Genomic DNA, 20,718 nt, shown 5'->3' with positions numbered 1-20,718 from the left:
AATTTCTGGAGACCTTTTCAAAGAACTACGGACATAAAAGCTTCTGAAATTGTACAAGAGCAGTGTGATGCTTAAATTGATTTTCACAGAAATTTTCATGGATCTAAGAAATTTCTTAATCCAAAAATATACACGTAATTAATACAACATAGCAATTGTTTGAAATATTCTTAAATGGTACTCTAATTTTATATGCAAAATGTTAGATAGTTGCTAAAAAAGTTTGTAGCTAAGGATTTATTGGCATGATTGAGCAATAAAGGGGTTCATAAGAGGAAAAAATGAAGCAAACTAGATATTAAAATTTAGTATTGCATATAACTCATGAAGTAGTAAAATATCTAGTACAAAATCAATTAGATAACAAACATATAGTAGATTAAGCATACTTTTCATTGATGGCAAAGGATCCTACTTTTTTTCCCAACAATCTCTAATCCAAGTGAATGTAATTCATTAATAGTTAAATTCAGCTAGGGATACAGAGTAAAATTTTGGTTCAAAAGACCTTAAAGACGACATATCCTCTTTAGGCCGAAAAGACTTAAGTTCTTTCTTTCACCTTTTATAATAAGTTAGTGTAGAAAATGATAGATCCTATTACATTTTTGTATACATGCAATTCCGTGCAAGACCTGTCAGTCCAACTTCTAATCGACATTGTTAAATTTTTTGCAAGATTTGGCACATTAGCGAGTCTAAATTGGAATGCTTTGCATACAAAAAATTTGTGATATTCTCTATGATAAAGTAGTGTGTTGAAGAATTATTGGGAAATATAACCTCTAAAAATTAGGCCCGCAAGATGATCTGTGACAGAATTCTAAGCATCAAAGTGATGTAATTACAATATTACATTCAAATTGATATTGGCCTGGCCCGATTACGGCTTTTAAGCTGTTGAGAAGTAATGTAGGGACGATATCAATGAACTCGTAGCTAGGGAGACCTATAAATCTTCCAAACATAATGTAGGTCCGAAAAACCCTTACCTTTCAGGACTTTAGAGACTTGGAACCTGAAAGATTTTCGAGTTAGCCATGTTGGAAATATATCTCCTCAGTAAGCATGTTTGGGACGTCAAGGACTTCCAATTTTCTTCAGAGTTGGCCAATCATTGTGTTAAGTAGTGAACCTTTCAAGAAATTGCAATTCAAATCAAGACTTCTCAATAGATATTTTACAAGACCATTATTTTTCAAGTTCAGCGCCCAAAGTTGAGAACTTAAGTTACCAAAGCATTGTGGAATTGCAATTTCCATGGTCGATTTATTTTTAGACAAGTCAAGCATTGTCGGTCCTTCTCAATTGCACACAGAAATAGGCAATGGATGCTGGAGCTGTGATTAAATCCAAATTTTGTAACAACTAGTAGATTTTTTCTAATTAGTGAACTGAAAGAAGAAAATTAAGAAATTATCAAAAGATTTTTTTTATCTGCATCTTCAGTTGAAAATTTTTATTTAAATTTGCATCAAATTTTATCTGCATTGTCGTTCTTTCATTTGTCTCCTGATTTCTGGGAAACTCTTCAAAGAATTATGTAGATAAATGCTTCGAAATTTTATGAAAATAGTGTAATGCTTGAATTGAGTGTCATAAACACATTCAAGGAACAGTGAAAAATATTTTCTTGTATAGAAATATACATGCAATTAATACAAAGTAGCAATTTGTTCGAAATGTTCCTTGAGTGGCCCTTTTATTATGACTTGTAAATGTATTAGAAAAAACTATTAAAGGATTTGTAAATAAAGTGTTATTGGCATAATTGAGCAGTAAAAGGGTTCACAAGAGAAAAAGGATAAGTAATATCAACATCCAAATTAATTATTGTAAGTTGACCTTGTGCCTAACTCATGACATAGCAAGATATCTAATACAGAAAACAACCATATGTATATATTAGATTATGGATAAATTTCTTTGATAGCAAATCAAAGGCTCTGCTGTTAAAATTGAAAATGAAGTATCTTACTTTTCCTTCCTAACAATCTCTAATTGAAGTGAATGTATACTACAATTTCCACCCGAATTACTTTAAAGTGATGATTTCCTTTGAAGAACAGCCTTGTGTTGACTTCTTTTTTTTTCATCTTTTCCAATTAGTTAGTCTAGAGGAAAAAGGTTAGTCTAGAAAGGATAGCTCCCAGATCTAGCATCATTTTCCTCTAAATGCAATAACCAAATTGATTCCTTGGAAGACCAATGAGTCCAACTTCAGCTCAACATTGTTAAAATTGCTTGGGAGGATTAACGTAAGGCCCAGCAAACAATTGTGTGATCATTTGAATTAGAAACTGGTAGATAGTATTTATGAAAGGCCCAAGTCCTAAGGCCCGCCCAAGTATCTAATCGATTTGAGTCTTTGGAGATAATGTTGCTTGCTTCGGAAAGTTATCATTCAGATCAAATATATTAAGCATAAAAGATGAAGGACAATAAATTAGATATGGATAATGAGCTTCTCACAATTTTTTTTTTAACAAATGTCTTCAAATACTTAGATTCATGTAAACACACTTAAATTGTCTTGAAGACTATATACTTGGATCATGTACAAACAACTTTATGTGGTCTAATAATGGTATTCAATTGTCATTAGTACTTCATATTTGTTAAGGAGCTTGGTTTTGGTTTACTTTATCATTCTCATTTGTACAAGAGCTTGAAATATGTATTGCTCTACAAATATTATATTCTGGGAATAGAACAAATCCATTCAAAATCATACAACACATGGGTTAAGGCGGATAATGAAAAAAGAAAAAGGATGGGCAACATTTTAAGACGCAAATAATGAAGAAAGAAATGATATACAAGTTGTTTGAATTTAATATCATGTCACACAATAAATACCCCCTTCCCGCTCCAAACTAGTGTTTGTTTTCGGATCAGTGTAAATATACATCAACTTAGATAAGTTTGAATGCATGATCAACTTTAATTTACACGCGGAAAGGAAATGGCACATTCATGGCAATTAAAAATTTAAAATATCGAATAACTTGACTTTAAGCTTGTAATAAAATTATTGTTGATGTAAAAATTGAGTAAACCAAGTTTATCAAGTCCCGTGCCATAGATGCACAACTTTCAGGGCAAAAATTCTCTTAAAATCACGTAAGTATTAGAACTTAACGACAAGTATTAGTATATTTGATGATGTAATTTTTGTCCTTGGTGCATATTTTAATGAAATTATGATATTTTATCTAAAATATATATATACACACGCGCACACACATAAAATATGCTTTATAGTAAGCAAAACACTCGCTACCTAACTTCGGAGAACCGTATTTAAACGCTCCGTTTGGCAAGAAATTGATGTGTGAGAGATAACTGGCAGGGAAATTTGTAGGAATTTGTCTTCACCAATGCAGAGCAAGTCGGTTGGTTCTTCGGAATATTTATGTAGTTGAGCTACATGCGTAGGTTACTGCTTTTAGTAATAATTAATTCGCTATGCTTCAGATGGGACAAACTTTTTGCCAAAGCATTTTTCAGATGTGGAATTATTGTACAATGAATTAGTTAAAACACCAGTATGATTTAATGTTTATTAGTGAATGCTGGTATTCAATCAAAAAAATGATGGACCCTTCTCATAATTTGCACCGGACAACTTTCAATACACAATGCCATACTGAACCACTTACCCAATTAATAGTAATTATCCATTGAAATGTCTTCTTGCTTACAATTATAAACCTACAGATTCAGCCGCAAGCAACCACAAGGCTCTGAGACTTGAAAACCACGAGAAATGAACCAGCCTAAAATACACAGCCTAAGACTTGAAAACAAGGCTCTGAGACTTGTATTTTAGGAACCAGCCTAAAATACACAGCACGTACGACTGGAAATGAACCAAATCTTTTCCTTATTTCCACTCCATTGATAGACCTGGGCATTACAAGTCAAGCTTTTCAGATTAGCCATACGAAAAACTTATCATCCAACGAAGTTCAGTAATCAGTTAATTTAATAGAATCACAATAGTTTAAAAGCTTTTTTTTTTTTTTTTTTTGTCCAAACGATAAGATTTAAAAGCTATTATGATTGAGGAAAAAATAAATTATGCAAAGGAATAACATTAATTATTTCATAATAATAGGGGTAGAACAAGAATGCTTTGCTTACCAGTTATGTAAATTATTGCATTGCCCTTCTTAAGTTCGTATGTGGATCCATTTCATCGGTCGCCTTCGCGGTTTGAACGACTCTTCGACAATCAGTACAATCCATCTTGGTTTTCCAGTCAAGAAAATGAGACCTCCCATAACTAATCCGAGCACTAATCCACAGCCATATCCCAGCAGAACAGCTTTCCGAGCATGGTTGCAACAGAAAGAAGAAAAGGAAAGCACTAAAAAATGTTATTTGTCTCTTCATTCTTGCTTGATAAATTTATGATCAGCATAACGGTTTATATAAAGGCGCCGGGTGTAATGGTGGAAGTATGTGAAAAAAAAAAAAAACTTGACTTTTAGTGTTAATTCTAATAGTTATTACGTACGTATGAGAGCAGAATGTTGAAAGTCGCATGTGGAATTAATCATTAGCCAACACTACTGTAATTTTAATGGACTGTTCTTGAGAAAATAATTTTTGTCATAAAACTTTTGTCATTCAAAATAAAAAAAAAAATCTATTTTTTGTAACCATAAATCTTTTAAAATTTTTTTAGAAACTATCAAGATAACTGTTTCTGAAATTAAACAGAACTAGTGTGATGCTTGAATTGATTTAATTTTCTTAGCAACTTTCGCGAAATTATGAAAAAATTTTCCATTATTTCGAAACAAACATTTTCTAAGGATACTACACAGAAGTTGTTTCAAATATTTCCATCACGGTCCTTTATTAAGTGAAATGTAACTATAATACTTTAAAGTAAAAGATTAAATTGTTATAAACGCTTGTAAATAATTAAAAAAAAAAACTTAGCGGCATGATTGAGTAATAAAGGTTAAATGAGTTATTGTAAAACATTATATTGTGCATAAACAATAATAGTTTTCGTAACAAGGACCATAAAATTCTTTTTCGTACCAGTTTAAAGATAATGGAAAAATCCTACTTCTCTTTCCCACCAATCTCTAATTGAAATCAATGTCCTTTATTGAAACTTAACTAAATTTGTTCCAAATGTCTTAACTACAAGACTGGGATTTTGCAACTGGCGATTTTTAGCAATTCATTTGAAGACACAGATTGATAAGAGATGTTAACAGTTCATAAAAAGAAGTCTTTCTATAGAAACTTTCATACAGTTTAGAGAGAGAGAGAGAGAGAGAGTTGTAAGCGTTAGATATAATGCTCATAAGTATCTTATTTTTGCAACTTAGGAGAGATTCTAAATCTTACTAACTAACTACTTTAAGGGAAAAAAACAAGCTTTATAAAATTATTCTAGAAAACTATAAGAAATTTTTTAGAAAGATGCATTTTCTTATACGGTATAAACTTTCATCCTGTTTCATTATGTGGTTGTTTTGATCAAAGGCCATTCTCTCGAAATAATTCTCCCGACCCTTTTTCTCAAAATTGTCGTACCATTTGGGGTGGAATTAATATGTGAAGCCAATTGAGCTGGTCCTCTCATTTTCAGGTCTACGCAGCAGTAAATTCTATCCAAGTTGCTTACAAGAGTTTCATTTTCAAGTTTCAACATCCTTAGTTGCTTTCGAGTTTCAACCATGCAGGTTAGGGACTTATAACCCAATAAACACGCCAACAACAATATATAAACACATTAAACACCCATTAAACAACAATATACCAACAATATACAACCCATTAGACATGCTAATGACAATATAAATTGTATTGATCAAGCCTTTTCTCCTTCTTCTTCTTTTTTTCAAAAAAATTGTATTGGTGAAGAAATTTCTATGTTTTTGGGGCTCAGAGACGTTGATTCACGTCTTAACTCACCTTTTTAACTCAAATGTTGGCCACAAAATATGAAGTCACACTATGATATTAGAAGTAGTCGTATTGAAAATTTTAGCTTGTAAAATTCAGAGTCGATTCACTATATTAAGACAACTTATAATTGTTTGATACTGTCCCATTTGCAACAATCTGTACTAATTTTCCAAGATATCAGCTTCGCAAACTAATACAGACCTGGAGATCACAAAATTAGGGAAGACCAATTGCTGCTTTTGTCTTAAAAATTCTTTAAATTGAAGCAAAAATGTTCTTCCAGGAAAGAAAAACTGAGGAGTTCATGAGCCTCCAATAGAAGGAAGAAAAGTTAGATATTATCAAAAGACGTTTGTATCAAAAGTTAGATATCATCTTTAGTTGATAAAATTTGTTCAAAGTTGTATCAACACAGTACCGAATACTAGTTGCATGTTTGTACGTGAATAATTGGACTTGTCATAGTGCCGTCTTGACTCAATTATTGAGAAAAAATGTGGTCGAATTTAACTTGTCCTTACTTTTCTGGATAGTGAAAAAACAACAATGACTTGAATACTTTTGCAGAGCCTTTGGGCCATGCTCCTTCAAGACTTCCATGACATAGTTGACGAAGACTTTCTACGAATATTCTTCTTCCTCTTGTCCATATCAGGACTATATATGATAAAGCAGCAATTGAGAAAAATAACTTAAAAGCTGAAAAGATTTATATGTTGTGCATAGTGGCAAACCATTCTTTCATTTGTCTCCTAATTTCTGGAGACCTTTTCAAAGAACTACGGAGATAAAAGCTTTTGAAATTATACAAAAGCTATGTGATGCTTAAATTGATTTTCATAGAAACTTTCATGGATCTTATTTTTAAGTTGTAAGTGTTAGAGAGAGAGAGAGAGAGAGTTGTAAGTGTTAGATATAATGCTCATAAGTATCTTATTGTTGCAATTTAGGAGAGATTCTAAATCTTACTAACTACTTTAAGGAAAAAAAAAGCTTTATAAAATTATTCTAGAAAACTATAAGAAATTTTTTAGAAAGATGCATTTTCTTATCCGGTAAAATTGTTCCTTATGTGGTAGTTTTGATCAAAGGCCGTTCTCTTGAAATAATTCTCCCTACCCTTTTTCTCAAAATTGTCGTACCATTTGGGGTGGAATATCTGAAGCCAATTGCGCTGGTCCTCTCATTTTTAGGTCTACTCGGGAGTAAATTCCATCCAAGTTGCTTACAAGAGTTTCACTTTCAAGTTTCAACATCCTTAGATTAAGAAGATACCTCTTAGTTTGTTATCTAACACTTATTCCACGGACCTCAGAAAGTCTTGGCATGCTTAAGAAAAATTATGCATTCCAACGTGCAAATTGGTATGAAATGTTCAATCCCCAAACCCCACCCCACCCAAAAAAAAATAGAAAAGAAAAAATAGGTTTAAACTTTAAAGTACTGTTTATATCTTTGTCGTTCTGCATATTACCACATAATCCTCTAATGTTTGAAAATATCTGTATAAGCCCCTTACAGTATTATGTAAAATAAAAAAAAAAAACTAGATGTGCTTTCAAAAAGATATATAAAAAAGATAAAAAAAAAATATAAAGGGATTGTTGTTCTTTTTCTATTTTCATGGTCAGTGCCTCACACTTATATTTTCTTTTGCCAAGTTAAATTAATGTTAACTCTTCTAGTTTTCATTTTCATAGGGTAGCATAGTGTATATTCTTTCCAAATAGCAAATAGTTTTGTTATGCCATTTATTAAAAGTTGTAAGTTGAAAGATGAAAACTCATTCTTTTGCAATATAACCCATTGTATTAGTTAATAGCACAATTTTGCTGTCCGTTAGTACATATATTCATTTCCTCTTACGAAGAAAAAATTAGAATGAATTATGTTAATTTTTTAATTCAATTTGTTAGCAAAGAAAGCTTAATTACAAAAAAATTCCAATTTTATGTTAACAACTATAAGCTTTCCTTATTTGGCTCATAATTTTTAGTTGAAGATTATTCTAATTTCAATTTAAATGCAGTTGATCAATAAAAAAAAAATGTTTTGCAGTAGCAAAAGATTGACTAAATTTCATGTATTTGTAACAGAAACTAAAATTTGAGCATCAAGAAGTCAATATTTACTTTTCGTAATGGACAATGGCACATGTGCAACATCTAGTAATAAAATTTGATATTGGGTTTAACCAAACATCAAATTACAAATTTAACAATCCATTTTGAAAACTAAATTAATTTTGATACAATTACTTTTATATTTATACCGGTGAAAATATTACAAATCTCCAATTAAGATTGTAAATTTAGCTATTTCATGTCTTATGTGGAAACATAAGATATAATATTTTCAATGTAAAAAATATCTTAGAATAGGACGAAATTTTCTATTTTCAAATCTTAGTGTCACTTTTCATTTAGAATTATTGGAGTTCAACGAAAGAAAGAGAAAAACCTAGGCGTTTACATAGAAAAATTTTTAAAGAACGACAAAAAAAAAATTTTTTTTGAAAGAAAAACCAAGGTTAAGCAACATGGTTAAAAAAACTAAAGTCAATTGTTGAAAATTATTTTATAAATGTGTCTGTTATCCAAAGATATATATAGGAAAATTTGAGAGAAGGGATAATGGAGATGAGGCTACTCCTTTAGAATTAGAATGCTAACCAAATGCTGTGCCAACTGGGTGTAAGAAGGATGCTACTTTCAAGTTTCAAGTTTCAAGCTAAAGTTAAGGACTTATAACTCATTACGCACTCTTCAAACACGCCAACAACAACAATATAAACACGCCAACACCAATGACAACATAGATCATATTGATCAAGCCTTTTCTCCTTCTTCTTTTTTTTCTGGAAAATTGTATTGGTGAAGAAATTTCTATATTTTTGGGGCTCAGAGATGTTGATTCATGTCTTAATTCACCTTTTTAAGTCAAATGTTGGCCACAAAATGTGAAGTCACACTATGATATAGGATTTTATTAGTCGTATTGAAAATTTTAGTTTGTAAAATTCAGGGTCAATTCACTATATTAAGACAACTTATAATTGTTTGATACTGTCCCATTTGCAACGATCTGTACTAATTTTCCAAGATATCATATTTGCAAATTAATACAGACCCGGAGATCACGAAATTAGGAAAGACCAGTTGCTGCTTTTGCCTTAAAATTTCTTTAAATTGGTGCAAAAAAGTTCTTCCAGGAAAGAAAAACTGAGTTCGTGAGCCTCCAAGGAAGAAAAGTTAGATACTATCAAATGATTTTTGTATCTACATCTTTAGTTGATAAAATTTGTTCAAAGTTGTATTAACAGAATACCGAATGCTAGTTGCATGTTCAAAGTTGTATTAACAGATACTAGCAAATGATTTTTGTATCTACATCGTAGTGCCGTCTTGACTCAGTCTTTGAGAAAAAATATGATGGAATTCATGTTGCAGAGCCTTTGGGCCATGCTCCTTCAAGACTTCCATGACATAGTTGACGAAGACTTTCTACGAATATTCTTGTTCCTTTTGTCCATATCAAGACCATATTAAAGCAGCAATTGAGAAACACAATTTAAAAGCTGAAAAGATTTATATGTTATGCATAGTGCCAAACCATTCTTTCATTTGTCTCCAAATTTCTGGAGAACTTTTCAAAGAATTATGGAGATAAAAGCTTCTGAAATTATACAAGAGCAATGTGATGCTTAAATTGATTTTCATAGAAACTTTCATGGATCTATGAAATTTCTTAATCTGGAAATATACACGTAATTAATACAAGATAGCAATTGTTTGAAATATTTCTTGAATGGTACTCTAATTTGACATGCAAAGTTCTAGAAATTTAGTTGCTAAAAAAGTTTGTAACTAAGGATTTATTGGCATGATTGAGCACTAGAAGGGTTCATACGAGAAAAAAATGAAGCAAAATAGATATCAAAATATAGTGTGCATAACTCATGAAGTAGTAAGACATCCGTACAAAATCAGATAGATAACAAATATATAGTAGATCATGTGTAATTTTCTTTGATGGTATAGGATCCAACTTTTGTTTCCCAATAATTTCTAATCCAAGTGGATGTAATTCGTTAACAGTTAAATTTAGCTAGCGATATAGAGTACAATCTGGGTTTAGAAGTGCTTGAAAACGACCTATTGTTTTTGGGCCGGAAAGACTTTAAGTTCTGACTTTTAACTTTTCTTTCACTTTTTACAATAAGTTAGTTTAGAAAAGGATAGATCGTACTACATTTTTGTCTACATACAATTCCGTAGAAGATCCGTCAGTTCAACTTCTAATCAACACTGTTAAATTTTCTGCCAGATTCGACACATTAGCATGTCTTAATTGGAATGCTTAGCATGGAAAAAACATTTTATTGTGTGACAATATGTAATATTCTCTATAGTAAAGTGATGTGTTGAAGAATTACTGGGAAATATGTTGAATTGATGGAGTCAAGTCTTTGGAAAAAAAATATATGGTCCAAATCAACCTATCTATACTTTTCTAAATTGTGAAATAATCACAATGACCTGAATCCTTCTAAAGATTCTTTGGGCCATCGTCTTCCTTGACATAATTGACGAAGACTTTCAGGGAACTTCCTTGTTCCTATCGTCCATTTTAGAGCAATTGAGATACACAATTTAAAAATTGAAAAGACTTATTGCATATTCATATAGTAGCCAAACCGTTCTTTCATTTGTCTCCTAATTTCTGGGAAATTTTCAAAGAATTATGCAGATAAATGCTCCTAAAGTATATGAAAATAGTGTAATGCTTGAATTGAGTGTCATAAAAACTTTCACAGAACTGTGAAATATTTTCTTGTATATGTATATATACATACATACATAGGTGCATATGTGCATGCATAATACAAAGTAGCAATTGTTCGAAATGTTCCTTGAATATCCTTTATTATGACATGTAAATGTATTAGAAAAAGCTGTAAAAGTTTTGTAAATAAAGATTTATTGGCATAATTGAGCAATAAATTAAGGGGTCACAAGAAAGAAATGTTAAGTAATATCGACATCCATAAAGCAATAGCTCATGCCTAGCTCATGCCGTAGTAAGATATGTAATACAAAAAGCAATCATATATATATATATATATTAGATTGTAAATAATTTTCTTTGATAGCAAATCAAAGGCTTTGTTGTTAAAATTGAAAATGAAGCATCCGAATGAAAGTGAATGTATATTACAATTTTGTCCGAATTACGTTCAAATGATCACTCTTTTGAAGGGCAACTATGTGTTAACCACTTTTTCTTTTTTTCTTTTTTTTTCACCTAGTACAATTAGTTAGTCTAGGAAAACAAGGATTAATCCAGAAAGGGTAGCTCCCGGATCCAGTATCACTTTCCTCCTAAGGCATTCCATGGAAGAGCCACGAGTTCAACTTCTACCATACATTGTTAAAATTCCTGCAAAACTTATCTTAAGGCCCAACGAACAAAAGTATGATTCTCTAAATTAGAATATGTTAGGCAGCATTTGTGAAAGGCCCAATTCTTAAGGCCCAACAGACATTCGTAATATTGCTTTGCATAAAAAAATCATTTTTCTTCGAATATAAAATTTGAATTTGAAATTCAATTTTTGCACACATGTCATAAATCAAACGGTGATGGTGTATACCCTATTAGTGTATATAAGATTTACTCTTCTACATTCGTATAACATTGGTTAGGCAGGGAATAACAATGTATTTTTGCATTTATTCAACATATTATTTTCTACATATTATTCTAACATATGTGGAATTCGCGATCTATAGGAATTTACCCCATAGGATGATTTGTGACAGATTTATAAGAATGCAACTAAAAGTGATGTAATTAGCAATGTAAATTACTCTAGGATATCTTCCTCAATTTGATTGCAAGAGATGCTTGACGATTTAATGAATTTAAATTCCCCCAATGTTGATAAACATTGGTTCTATCCAATTGATGTTTGCCTAGCCTAATCATAGTTCTGAAGCTGTTGGAAAGTATTGTAGGGAAAACACCCCTGAATTCATTGTTGGAGAAATCAACAATGCACAACCTTCTAAGTCTAATTTGATTCTTGAATGCGCCAAAGGATCCAGAAATCCATTAGCTTTCGAACTTAAAGGCTTTGAAATGTGGAAGATTTTCTAATCATGTTGGAAAAATGTCACTCATATTATTGTTCCTGACATCAAGGATTTCCAATTTCTTCACATTGGCCAGTGATCGTGATAGTGAGTACTGCCATTCAAATCGAGGTTTGTAAATGTCTTCGCAACGCTTGAGAGCTTAAGCTTACAAAACACTGTGGAATCCCGCCATTGAATTTGTGAGAGTTATACAGAATCGAGTGCCTAACAAAATCTGGCAATTCCTTCATCCCAGAAGAGGTTGGGGAAGAGTACCATTGTTAAAGTACGCTTGAGAAATTTAAGGAATACTAGTTTTGTCAAATTGGAACACATATTTTTTAATAAATTTCCTATGAATTCCTCTATTTGAAATCCTAGGATATGATCATGTTCTAGAACTAAGTGCAGTAAGTTCACATGATACACAGAAATCAGAATCACTAGCTAGGACGGAAGTGTGCCATTGAGTAGGTTCTTTGAGAAAGGAAAAAGGTTTTCACTGATACCTAATAGCAGGTGCAACTGGACCATTTATGTTCTAGCATTGCTGCTCATTGTAAAATTTGACTGAAATCAAGATTTTACCAACAATAGGCTCTTGATTGTAGTTGTTATCTTTTTATATTTCATAATTGTAATCTTATTTTCGGCGAAACAATTTGATTGTTTCTCTTGACAAGAATTGAGCATCAAGTTGTTTGAAGGAGTGATCCTTGCCTAGCTCCAAATCTCCACCTTCAGTTGTGAGGCATTTGAGGGCGCAACTATTTTGTACCATTAAAAGATAAGGAGAACCTTGGAACAAGGATAATAGGTACAACTGAAAATGAACCAAATTGAAGCCAATTTTACCGCTAATCTTTCCTTATTGCCATTTCATTCGGGAGGGCTGGAGTTAGAGGTCCAATTTTCTATTCATTAGCCATACATAAAAAAGGTAATCCTATGAATAAGTATCATTCACTAATCAATTTTATCATGGGGAAGAAGCAAAGAACAAGATAGTTATATGAAAATGGTGATCACGCAAGGACAGAGGTAGAACAAAAGAAGAAAAGAAAAAAAAAAGGGTAAATTACATGTAACCTTCTTGTGGTTTTATCTATTGCCACATGACCTCCCTAACATTTCAAAATATCCACTTCATCTTCATCCCCCTGTGGTATTATGTAAAGTGGAAACTTGACGGAGAATAACATATGTAATGTTCTTAATTGAAGTACCAATAGTGTTCTTACTTAAATACTAAATCAATTGAAGGCTTAACTAACTTGTATAAAAGTATAAGAAATTACGTGGATAACTACAAAAATCATACGAGATAAAGTAGATATTTATACAAACTATAAGGGGGTAACATAGAGATTAAAATTTTATTGCACGCACTTTTAGAGAGCGTTTGATATAAACACCATAACTAATTATATATTTCGACCATTTTTCACTTTACATAAAATTATAGGGCGATTATTTGACTATTTTGAAACCTTATGAGGGTTATCTGACATTATATAAAACTACAGGGGATTATAAATAATTTACCCAAAAAATGGCATAGTGCTTGCCAATTTTGTGAGTTGCCACTTCTCAAGTTCCTACGTAGATCTATTTTCGTCATCTTTTCCACGGCTTATATGACTCTTCAAGAATCAGTGTGAACAATCTTGGTTTTCTATTTGAGAATATGACTTCCTATTGCTTATCCGAGCACTAATCCGAAGCAATATCTCATAAGAACAGCTTTTCAAGTAATCCATCAAAGAACTCAGAATCATATTGTTGAAAAATCCCAATGGTGATGGTGGTTTTGCCCATGTATCTCCACAATCTTTGGTCGTCGGTAATCCACATAAGGCCAAGTTCCCTCCATATAAATCATTTCCAAATGTATCAAAATGCCTTCTTCGAGGAAAGGGTCCAACTAGAGATCCAAGCATATTCAGAGTCCCTAAGTAATACCTAAGGAATACGACCATTGAGGTGGTTTTGCGAGAGATCGAGCTGTCAAAAAAAAGGTCCAGTACTCCATTTAAATGGTACTTTCATGATCCATTTATTCCAAAAAAAAAAAAAAGAGTCGGCCTTAGTTTGATTCTTTTAACAACTGAGCCATTTTACAAGTCCCATGTCAATTGGATTCATGTTCAATTTTGACATCGTCATCCTCTTTTCACTCCCTCCTGAGTCTCATATTTGTAAAGCTCTCCTTAATAACATTTACTTGTATTTTTTAAAGTAAATAGTAGTATAATTTTTATAGTTATATCTAGGGTATCTCCATCCTTGACAGATGTCTTGAACCACTAATAGCGCTTGCTTATCCAATGCCTATCTTATTACGACTAGAGGTACTTGAACTGTGCAAAGCACAGTTTAGGCTCCCTAGAAATTTAGTCGAATGCGGACAAGGGGCAGGGACCTGAACAGTCAACGGCCAGATTTTGACCAAAAAAAATGTGCGGTCCAGATTACAAGTTGTATATCAATTTTCACAACGTGTATGGGGCCCGTAAATTTTTGTACTAAAGTTACACGTTGTGCAACTTATCCGCTGTGTAAAATGATCAAAATGCCCACTGTCCGTTGAATGCATAGCATCAAATTATTTGACACATGATGAATGAATAGAAATATAGGAGAATATTGAGCATTAAAGCAATTAAATTTGACAAATATTATTTGAACTCTCATTTTTGTTAATCATACTTTCGTTATTATTTTTATCGTATAGTTTTTGTTTATTGTAGGAACACAATTAACACAATATAGAGTATAAATAAAATTTCTCTCAAAATTTGTTGTGAAGAGAAATTCCATCTATGAAGTCAACCTCTCTATTTATTGTGATTTGAATAAAGATTTTTGAACCACTATTATGATGATACCCAAAAAGGATAGAAACTTAATACACTATAAGTGCATTGGTGTATTAATAGTAGTATAGTTTTAGTTAAAACTAAATCAAAAGCAGTCGTAATACTTTTAGTACTTTAATGATGAGAAAAAGTTTAGGAAGCTACTAAAATATGGCACAATCTTCAACATCAATATAGCTTACTATAAACTTTCATATTTTTTTTTCTTTTGATAGAACAATCCAGTTCATCTATTTAAATTCTACTTAAAGGTGACAACATTATCCTGCAGCTCCTGAATATAAATAGCAAAGTTAGATAAAAATATGAATTGCCATGTTTCCTGGTTTACATATACAAATTAGAATTGAACTATTTTTTTATTGCAAAAATATCTTCCTAATCAAAATTGAAATTTCTAACAATTTTTTGTCAAGTCACACTCTAGGCCGAAAGCTTTAATTGTGACTTCCACCACTGACTGCAATCCTTGTATACCAACCCAATTCATACTACAACACTTGAGTAATTAAAAAACAAACAAAAATTAACTTTAGTTCAAATATATACAAAATCTTATTGGATCCTTCAATTAAATTTATTAGGCCATAAAGTAATTGCAAAAAGAAAGAAATGGAGAAAAACGGAGGTACAAGAATGCCTAGTTAGATTTATCTTGGTGGAAACATCACATGATATATCTTTCTCCTAAACAAATACACAAAATTGTAGATAATTACAAAATGTAACCAAAAAACAAAGAAAAGGAAACAAAATGTGAAGTAAGAAATCAAAATGTGAAGTAAGAAATCAAATCATAGGAGAAGAAAATAAAAGAATGATTTTTTGTTCTATTATTCATAAAAAATGATCATTGGTATAAAATGAATTCTATTTTTTTTTTTACATATTTTAAAATTTCACCTTTTATCCATGAAGAACTACCAAATAAAACATCATCCTATAAATTTAACAAACAAATGCTAGTTGGCTATAACATTATGATAAAAAAATAGAGCAAACATGCGAGATTAGAGATGAAGAAAAAAGGAAGAAAAGAAAATGTAAATGGGATAAAAAATAATAAAGAATTCTTTTTGCTAAGTAGTTCTCATCTTGACAAAAAAAAAAAAAAAGAACACGGCAACAATCTTAGTTAGATTAGTTTTAAAAAATAAAAAATAAAAAAGGTGAGGGATGACAGTAGTTACTGCAAGAAGAAAAAAAAGAGATGGAGTTGATTTTCTCAAGGAGAAAAAATATTTTAATCCTTTAGCCCAATTGAATCAAAAAAGGGAAGGAAAAATTTAGGTAAAATAATCAAGGGTCCACTTGTCAAAAATATATACAATACATGTGTCAAAAAGATGGTTAGCTACAGTAACTTGGCTTTCTTTTTATATACAAGGTAGATAATATTACGAACAACTTTTTTGAAATTGTCAATATACTGGAATGACACGTATGATTGGATTTTTTTTTCCTTTTCTAGGTTTAAATAATTCTGTGATTTGAAACAATTTTTATTAGTTAATTGAAAAACTTGCATCTATCCAAAAGAAAGAAAAAATCCAAGGTGGACAAAACTTCTAGAGCTAGTTCCGCTTTGTACTCTCCGACTATATTTGCATTCTCACTTTGGTCTCAAAACTTCAAAACTGTTGTACTTCAGTTCCTCATTACAAGAGAAGTTACTATTTACTACGAAATTTTCAATTACAAGCCTATTTTCGTAGCCTATAATGATGAATAGGCTATGGAGCAAGTTTCATAGCCAATAGTATAGTTTTTCGCTACAAAGCCTTCAAATTCTAGCAATTTTCGTCACAAAATACTTCCTTCACACAGTACTAAATTTGTGAATAGTTTGGATTGCAATTTTCTAGAATTTTGGTTAAAAAATGTACTGTAACGATTTGATATATGCGAGATAAAAAGATAATTAGAAAATGTGTACGTAACCATTTTTTTGTTGGAAAATTGCTTTCCAAACAACCATTTTTTTCTACTTTGCCCAACGAGATAGAAATCCTGGCCATTTTTCTTGGGCAATGGCTATGAAGATTTAATCTTTTATCTATGAAATAATTTTGTAACCAATGCAAATACTCATTTGGCTACAAATCAGTTTTGTGGCCAATGCAATTAATCTTTTACCTACGAAGTTTGTCCTAGCCATTGCTAATAGTCCTTTGGCCATGAAGAAGTTATGTCGCCAATGCAGTTAGCCTTGGCAATGAAATACTTCTTTCCGTGGCCTATTACAATTTGCGATGAGGATTCAGCTACGAAATTGGCGACAATATTTTATTGTCAAAAATGGTTTTTGGCTATGAATTTATGAGTTTTTGCCACAACTTTTTTCCTAGCTAAATGTCAATTTTCTTGCAGTAAAATTTGTCCTATTTATATAATATATGTCTAATTTATTTCTAAATTATAAAATTTGTTCCTTTTTATGGACTAAAGTATAAAATATTTCATATTTTAGAGAATAAAATGGGACAAATTTTAGTTAATTGGAATATATTTTATACATTACAAAAATATTCCATTTTGAAATTTAGAGACCAAAGTAATTTTTTTTTTCTCCATTTGGTCGGAGGTCTTTAGGCTCATTACGTGGAAACAAGTCGAGGCATGGTACCGCCCATCACATCATAAGCTAACAATCCTCGCAGCTGCTGCGGTGGGCTGATGAGATATTGAGCTTCAAGCTGCATTCTCAAGCTTTTCTTTTTTTTTTTGTCGAAACGATAGTTTTATAAATTACTCAAATTTGTACCAATTTGGACAAAGGTCCAATCACCAGGACAAAGGTCCTACCAAAACATTAGTGCCTAGCACTTCAAATTGGGATTCACCCATTCCTCATCAACAAAGATTTTTAGAGCATACATGCTCAATTTGATACTTCCTACGAATCCTGATTCAACAAAAGAGAAAGTACACTTTTGGAACAGATTACTTATAGAATGTATATCCTCCACCAGAGTAGCCAGCTGTTGGTTGTTTGTCCTTGTATGTTTTATACACTCTACCAACTCACTATCCTCCAGCTCCACTTTAATACTTGTCCAGCCTTGATTGATTGCGTTCAGAAGTGCAAGCCTCACCGCACCAGCTAGGTCCTGCTTTGTATCTCCCAACATTCTTTCCCTTAAAGCCCAACTCGCTTGTAGACAACCTGCCAAGTCTGTCACAGTGACACCAATTCCCACCATTTGTTGCCTTCTGTCTTGGTGGGTGTGGACCTTGATCATCAACCTGGCTTGGTTCTCACTCTGTCTTTGGTCTTGCTCAGCACATTCCAGAAATTCTGTTCCCTGAGTGTTCTTCCTATTCTCCTTCCCTTTGTTGGCCTCCTCAAATTCCGTCCACCCTTTTACAGCTTTTTGTATTACTCTATGAGGCTCCTTTTCCTTGCATTCAAATTCCCTCTCATTTCTGGCCTTCCAAATCTGCCAGAGAATATTAATGGTAAGGTTCGCATGGTCCTCTCCTCCTCTCTCTTCTTGAGCTTCCATGACTGCAGTCCACCATTTCATGAAACAGTTAGATACATGCTGAATGCCATCCCACTGTACAGGCGCTAGCTTCCACACTTCCTTTACTCTGTTGCATTGTAGTAACATGTGTTCTACTGTTTCATCCTCTTCACCACATGCTGCACATTTAGGATCTCCTTGCTTCGTTCGTCTGTAAATTTCACCTCTCACTAGGAGCCCTCCATGCAGACATTTCCATATAAATACTTTCATTTTTTGGCACACTTTCTGCTTCCAAAGTGATTTCCAAACTCTCTTTAAAGATCCTTCATAGCTTGTCCCTGCTTCATTCCTCCTTCCTATACTTTCCATCTCCTTTTCCTTCGACCAATTCTTATAACCAGATTGGGTAGTGTAATGTCCAGTTTGAGAATGAATCCAGTAGTGCCCATCTTCTTTCCCTATAAAGCTTATAGGTATCCTCAGTATCCTTTCAGCATCTTGCTGGCTGAATATTCTGAATATCAAGACAGCATTCCATCTGTTGTTGATGATAAGATCTGACACATGCTTTAACTGACATCCTGGTGGTCTTTGTGTTGTTGGTTTCCCACTTTTACTGTCTGGAATCCAACAGTCTTCCCAGATACTCGTAGCCTTGCCATTTCCTATCTTTCTTCTGATACCCTTCTGTACATCTTTGCGCACCTCAGCAAGGCTTTGCCAAATCCAAGAAGCATTTTGAGGGACTTTACTGGTGAATAATGATTGCCTGGGGTAGTATTTTTTCTTCAAGACTCTACTGACTAGCAGGTTTGGCTGTGTTAACAGCTTCCAAACTTGCTTGCCCAGTAGAGCTCTATTGAAGCCTTGCAAGTCCTTGAATCCCATACCCCCCTTACTTTTGGATTTTGTCATCTTTTTCCAACCAATCCAATGCATCATTTTCTTCCTTTCTGTCTCCCCCCACCAGTAGTCTGCCATTTTTGCACTTATCTCCCTGCACATTTTAGAGCTCAGCCTGAAACATGACATGTTATAGGTTGGCATAGCCATAGCTACAGCTTTAAGCATGACTTCTTTCCCTGCTTGGCTAATCAGTTTATTTTTCCAACTCTGCAACTTCTTATCAACTGCATTCCGTATATACCCAAACACCTGCCCTTTAGATCTTGTTATGATCATGGGGAGGCCAAGGTATTGACCCTGTCCTATATGCTGAATAGATCCCATAGCTTGGCAGACTTCCTCCCTTACAACTTGGGTTGTGTTTTTACTGAAGAACACTGAGGATTTATCCATGTTGATAAGCTGACCAGTAGCCTTTTCGTACACCTTGAGAATGCTCATTAACACCCCAGCTTCCTGACCATTAGCTCTGCAGAATACTAGAGAGTCATCAGCAAAAAACAAATGAGTTATTGCTGGTGCCCCTCTACTGATTTTTATGCCTGTCAGTTGCTTCCCCAGCTTAGCTTTCTTAATCAGATTAGACAACCCTTCTGAGCACAACAGGAACAAGTAAGGAGAAAGAGGGTCGCCTTGCCTTATCCCTTTGGTTGGGGTTATGTACTCCTTCTGATCACCATTTATGTTGAACGAGTAGGAGACAGAGCTAATACAAGCAATAATCCATCTTATCCACTTGCTGCAGAATCCCATTCTTTCCATTATCATTTTCAAGAAATCCCACTCCACCCTATCGTAGGCCTTAGACATGTTAAGTTTCACTGCCATCATCCCAGCTCTCCCTTGTCTTTTGTTTTTCAAGAAATGTAACAACTCATGGGAAAGGATGACATTATCTATGATTTGCCCATCTGGGACAAAAGCAGACTGGTTTTTGCTAATGCACTTAGAAAGAAAAGGTTTAAGCCTATTGACCCGAATTTTTGCAAGGGCTTTGTAGACCACTTGGCATAAGCTGATAGGCCTAAACTGTTTAATCTCTGAAGGGCAGTCTACTTTTGGGATTAAGGAGATGATAGTATGATTAATGGCTTTAAGAATAATATTATTATGGAAGAAACCTTGAATTGCACTTACCAGGTCCTGATTAATAGAGTTCCAGAATTTTTGAAAGAAGAGAGGAGACATGCCATCACTCCCAGGAGCCTTATTAGGTTCCATAGAGAAGAAGGCAGTCTTGATCTCCTCTTCCTCAACATCTTTGGTCAGGTCTCTATTCATTTGCTCTGTTATAGATACAGGGATCCCCTCTAACATATCATCAGGCACCACCGACCCTGAACTCTTAAACAACTCTTTATAATAGTCTGCAATTTCCTTGCCTAACTC

At 33.0% G+C, this 20,718-nt stretch overlaps 1 protein-coding gene and 1 long non-coding RNA gene across 2 annotated transcripts; both read right to left on the bottom strand.

The window, feature by feature from the left end:
• Positions 1–3,658: 3,658 nt before the first annotated feature.
• LOC140035071 (uncharacterized) lies at positions 3,659–4,599 on the bottom strand. The gene is made up of 2 exons (XR_011839039.1): positions 4,147–4,599; positions 3,659–3,909 (listed from the first exon to the last, which is right to left on the bottom strand). It is a non-coding gene; the product is annotated as an uncharacterized lncRNA (long non-coding RNA).
• Positions 4,600–17,772: 13,173 nt separating this feature from the next.
• Positions 17,773–20,646, bottom strand: LOC140005857 (uncharacterized). The gene has a single exon (XM_072046989.1). It carries the CDS (start codon positions 20,644–20,646, stop codon positions 17,773–17,775), a length of 2,874 nt encoding a protein of 957 aa, XP_071903090.1.
• Positions 20,647–20,718: the final 72 nt, after the last annotated feature.

This window comes from Coffea arabica, chromosome 1c (assembly GCF_036785885.1).
Source record: "Coffea arabica cultivar ET-39 chromosome 1c, Coffea Arabica ET-39 HiFi, whole genome shotgun sequence".
Taxonomy (NCBI): Eukaryota; Viridiplantae; Streptophyta; class Magnoliopsida; order Gentianales; family Rubiaceae; genus Coffea; species Coffea arabica.
Note: the sequence above shows the minus strand (reverse complement) of the source record. Positions and strands in the feature narration are given on the sequence as shown.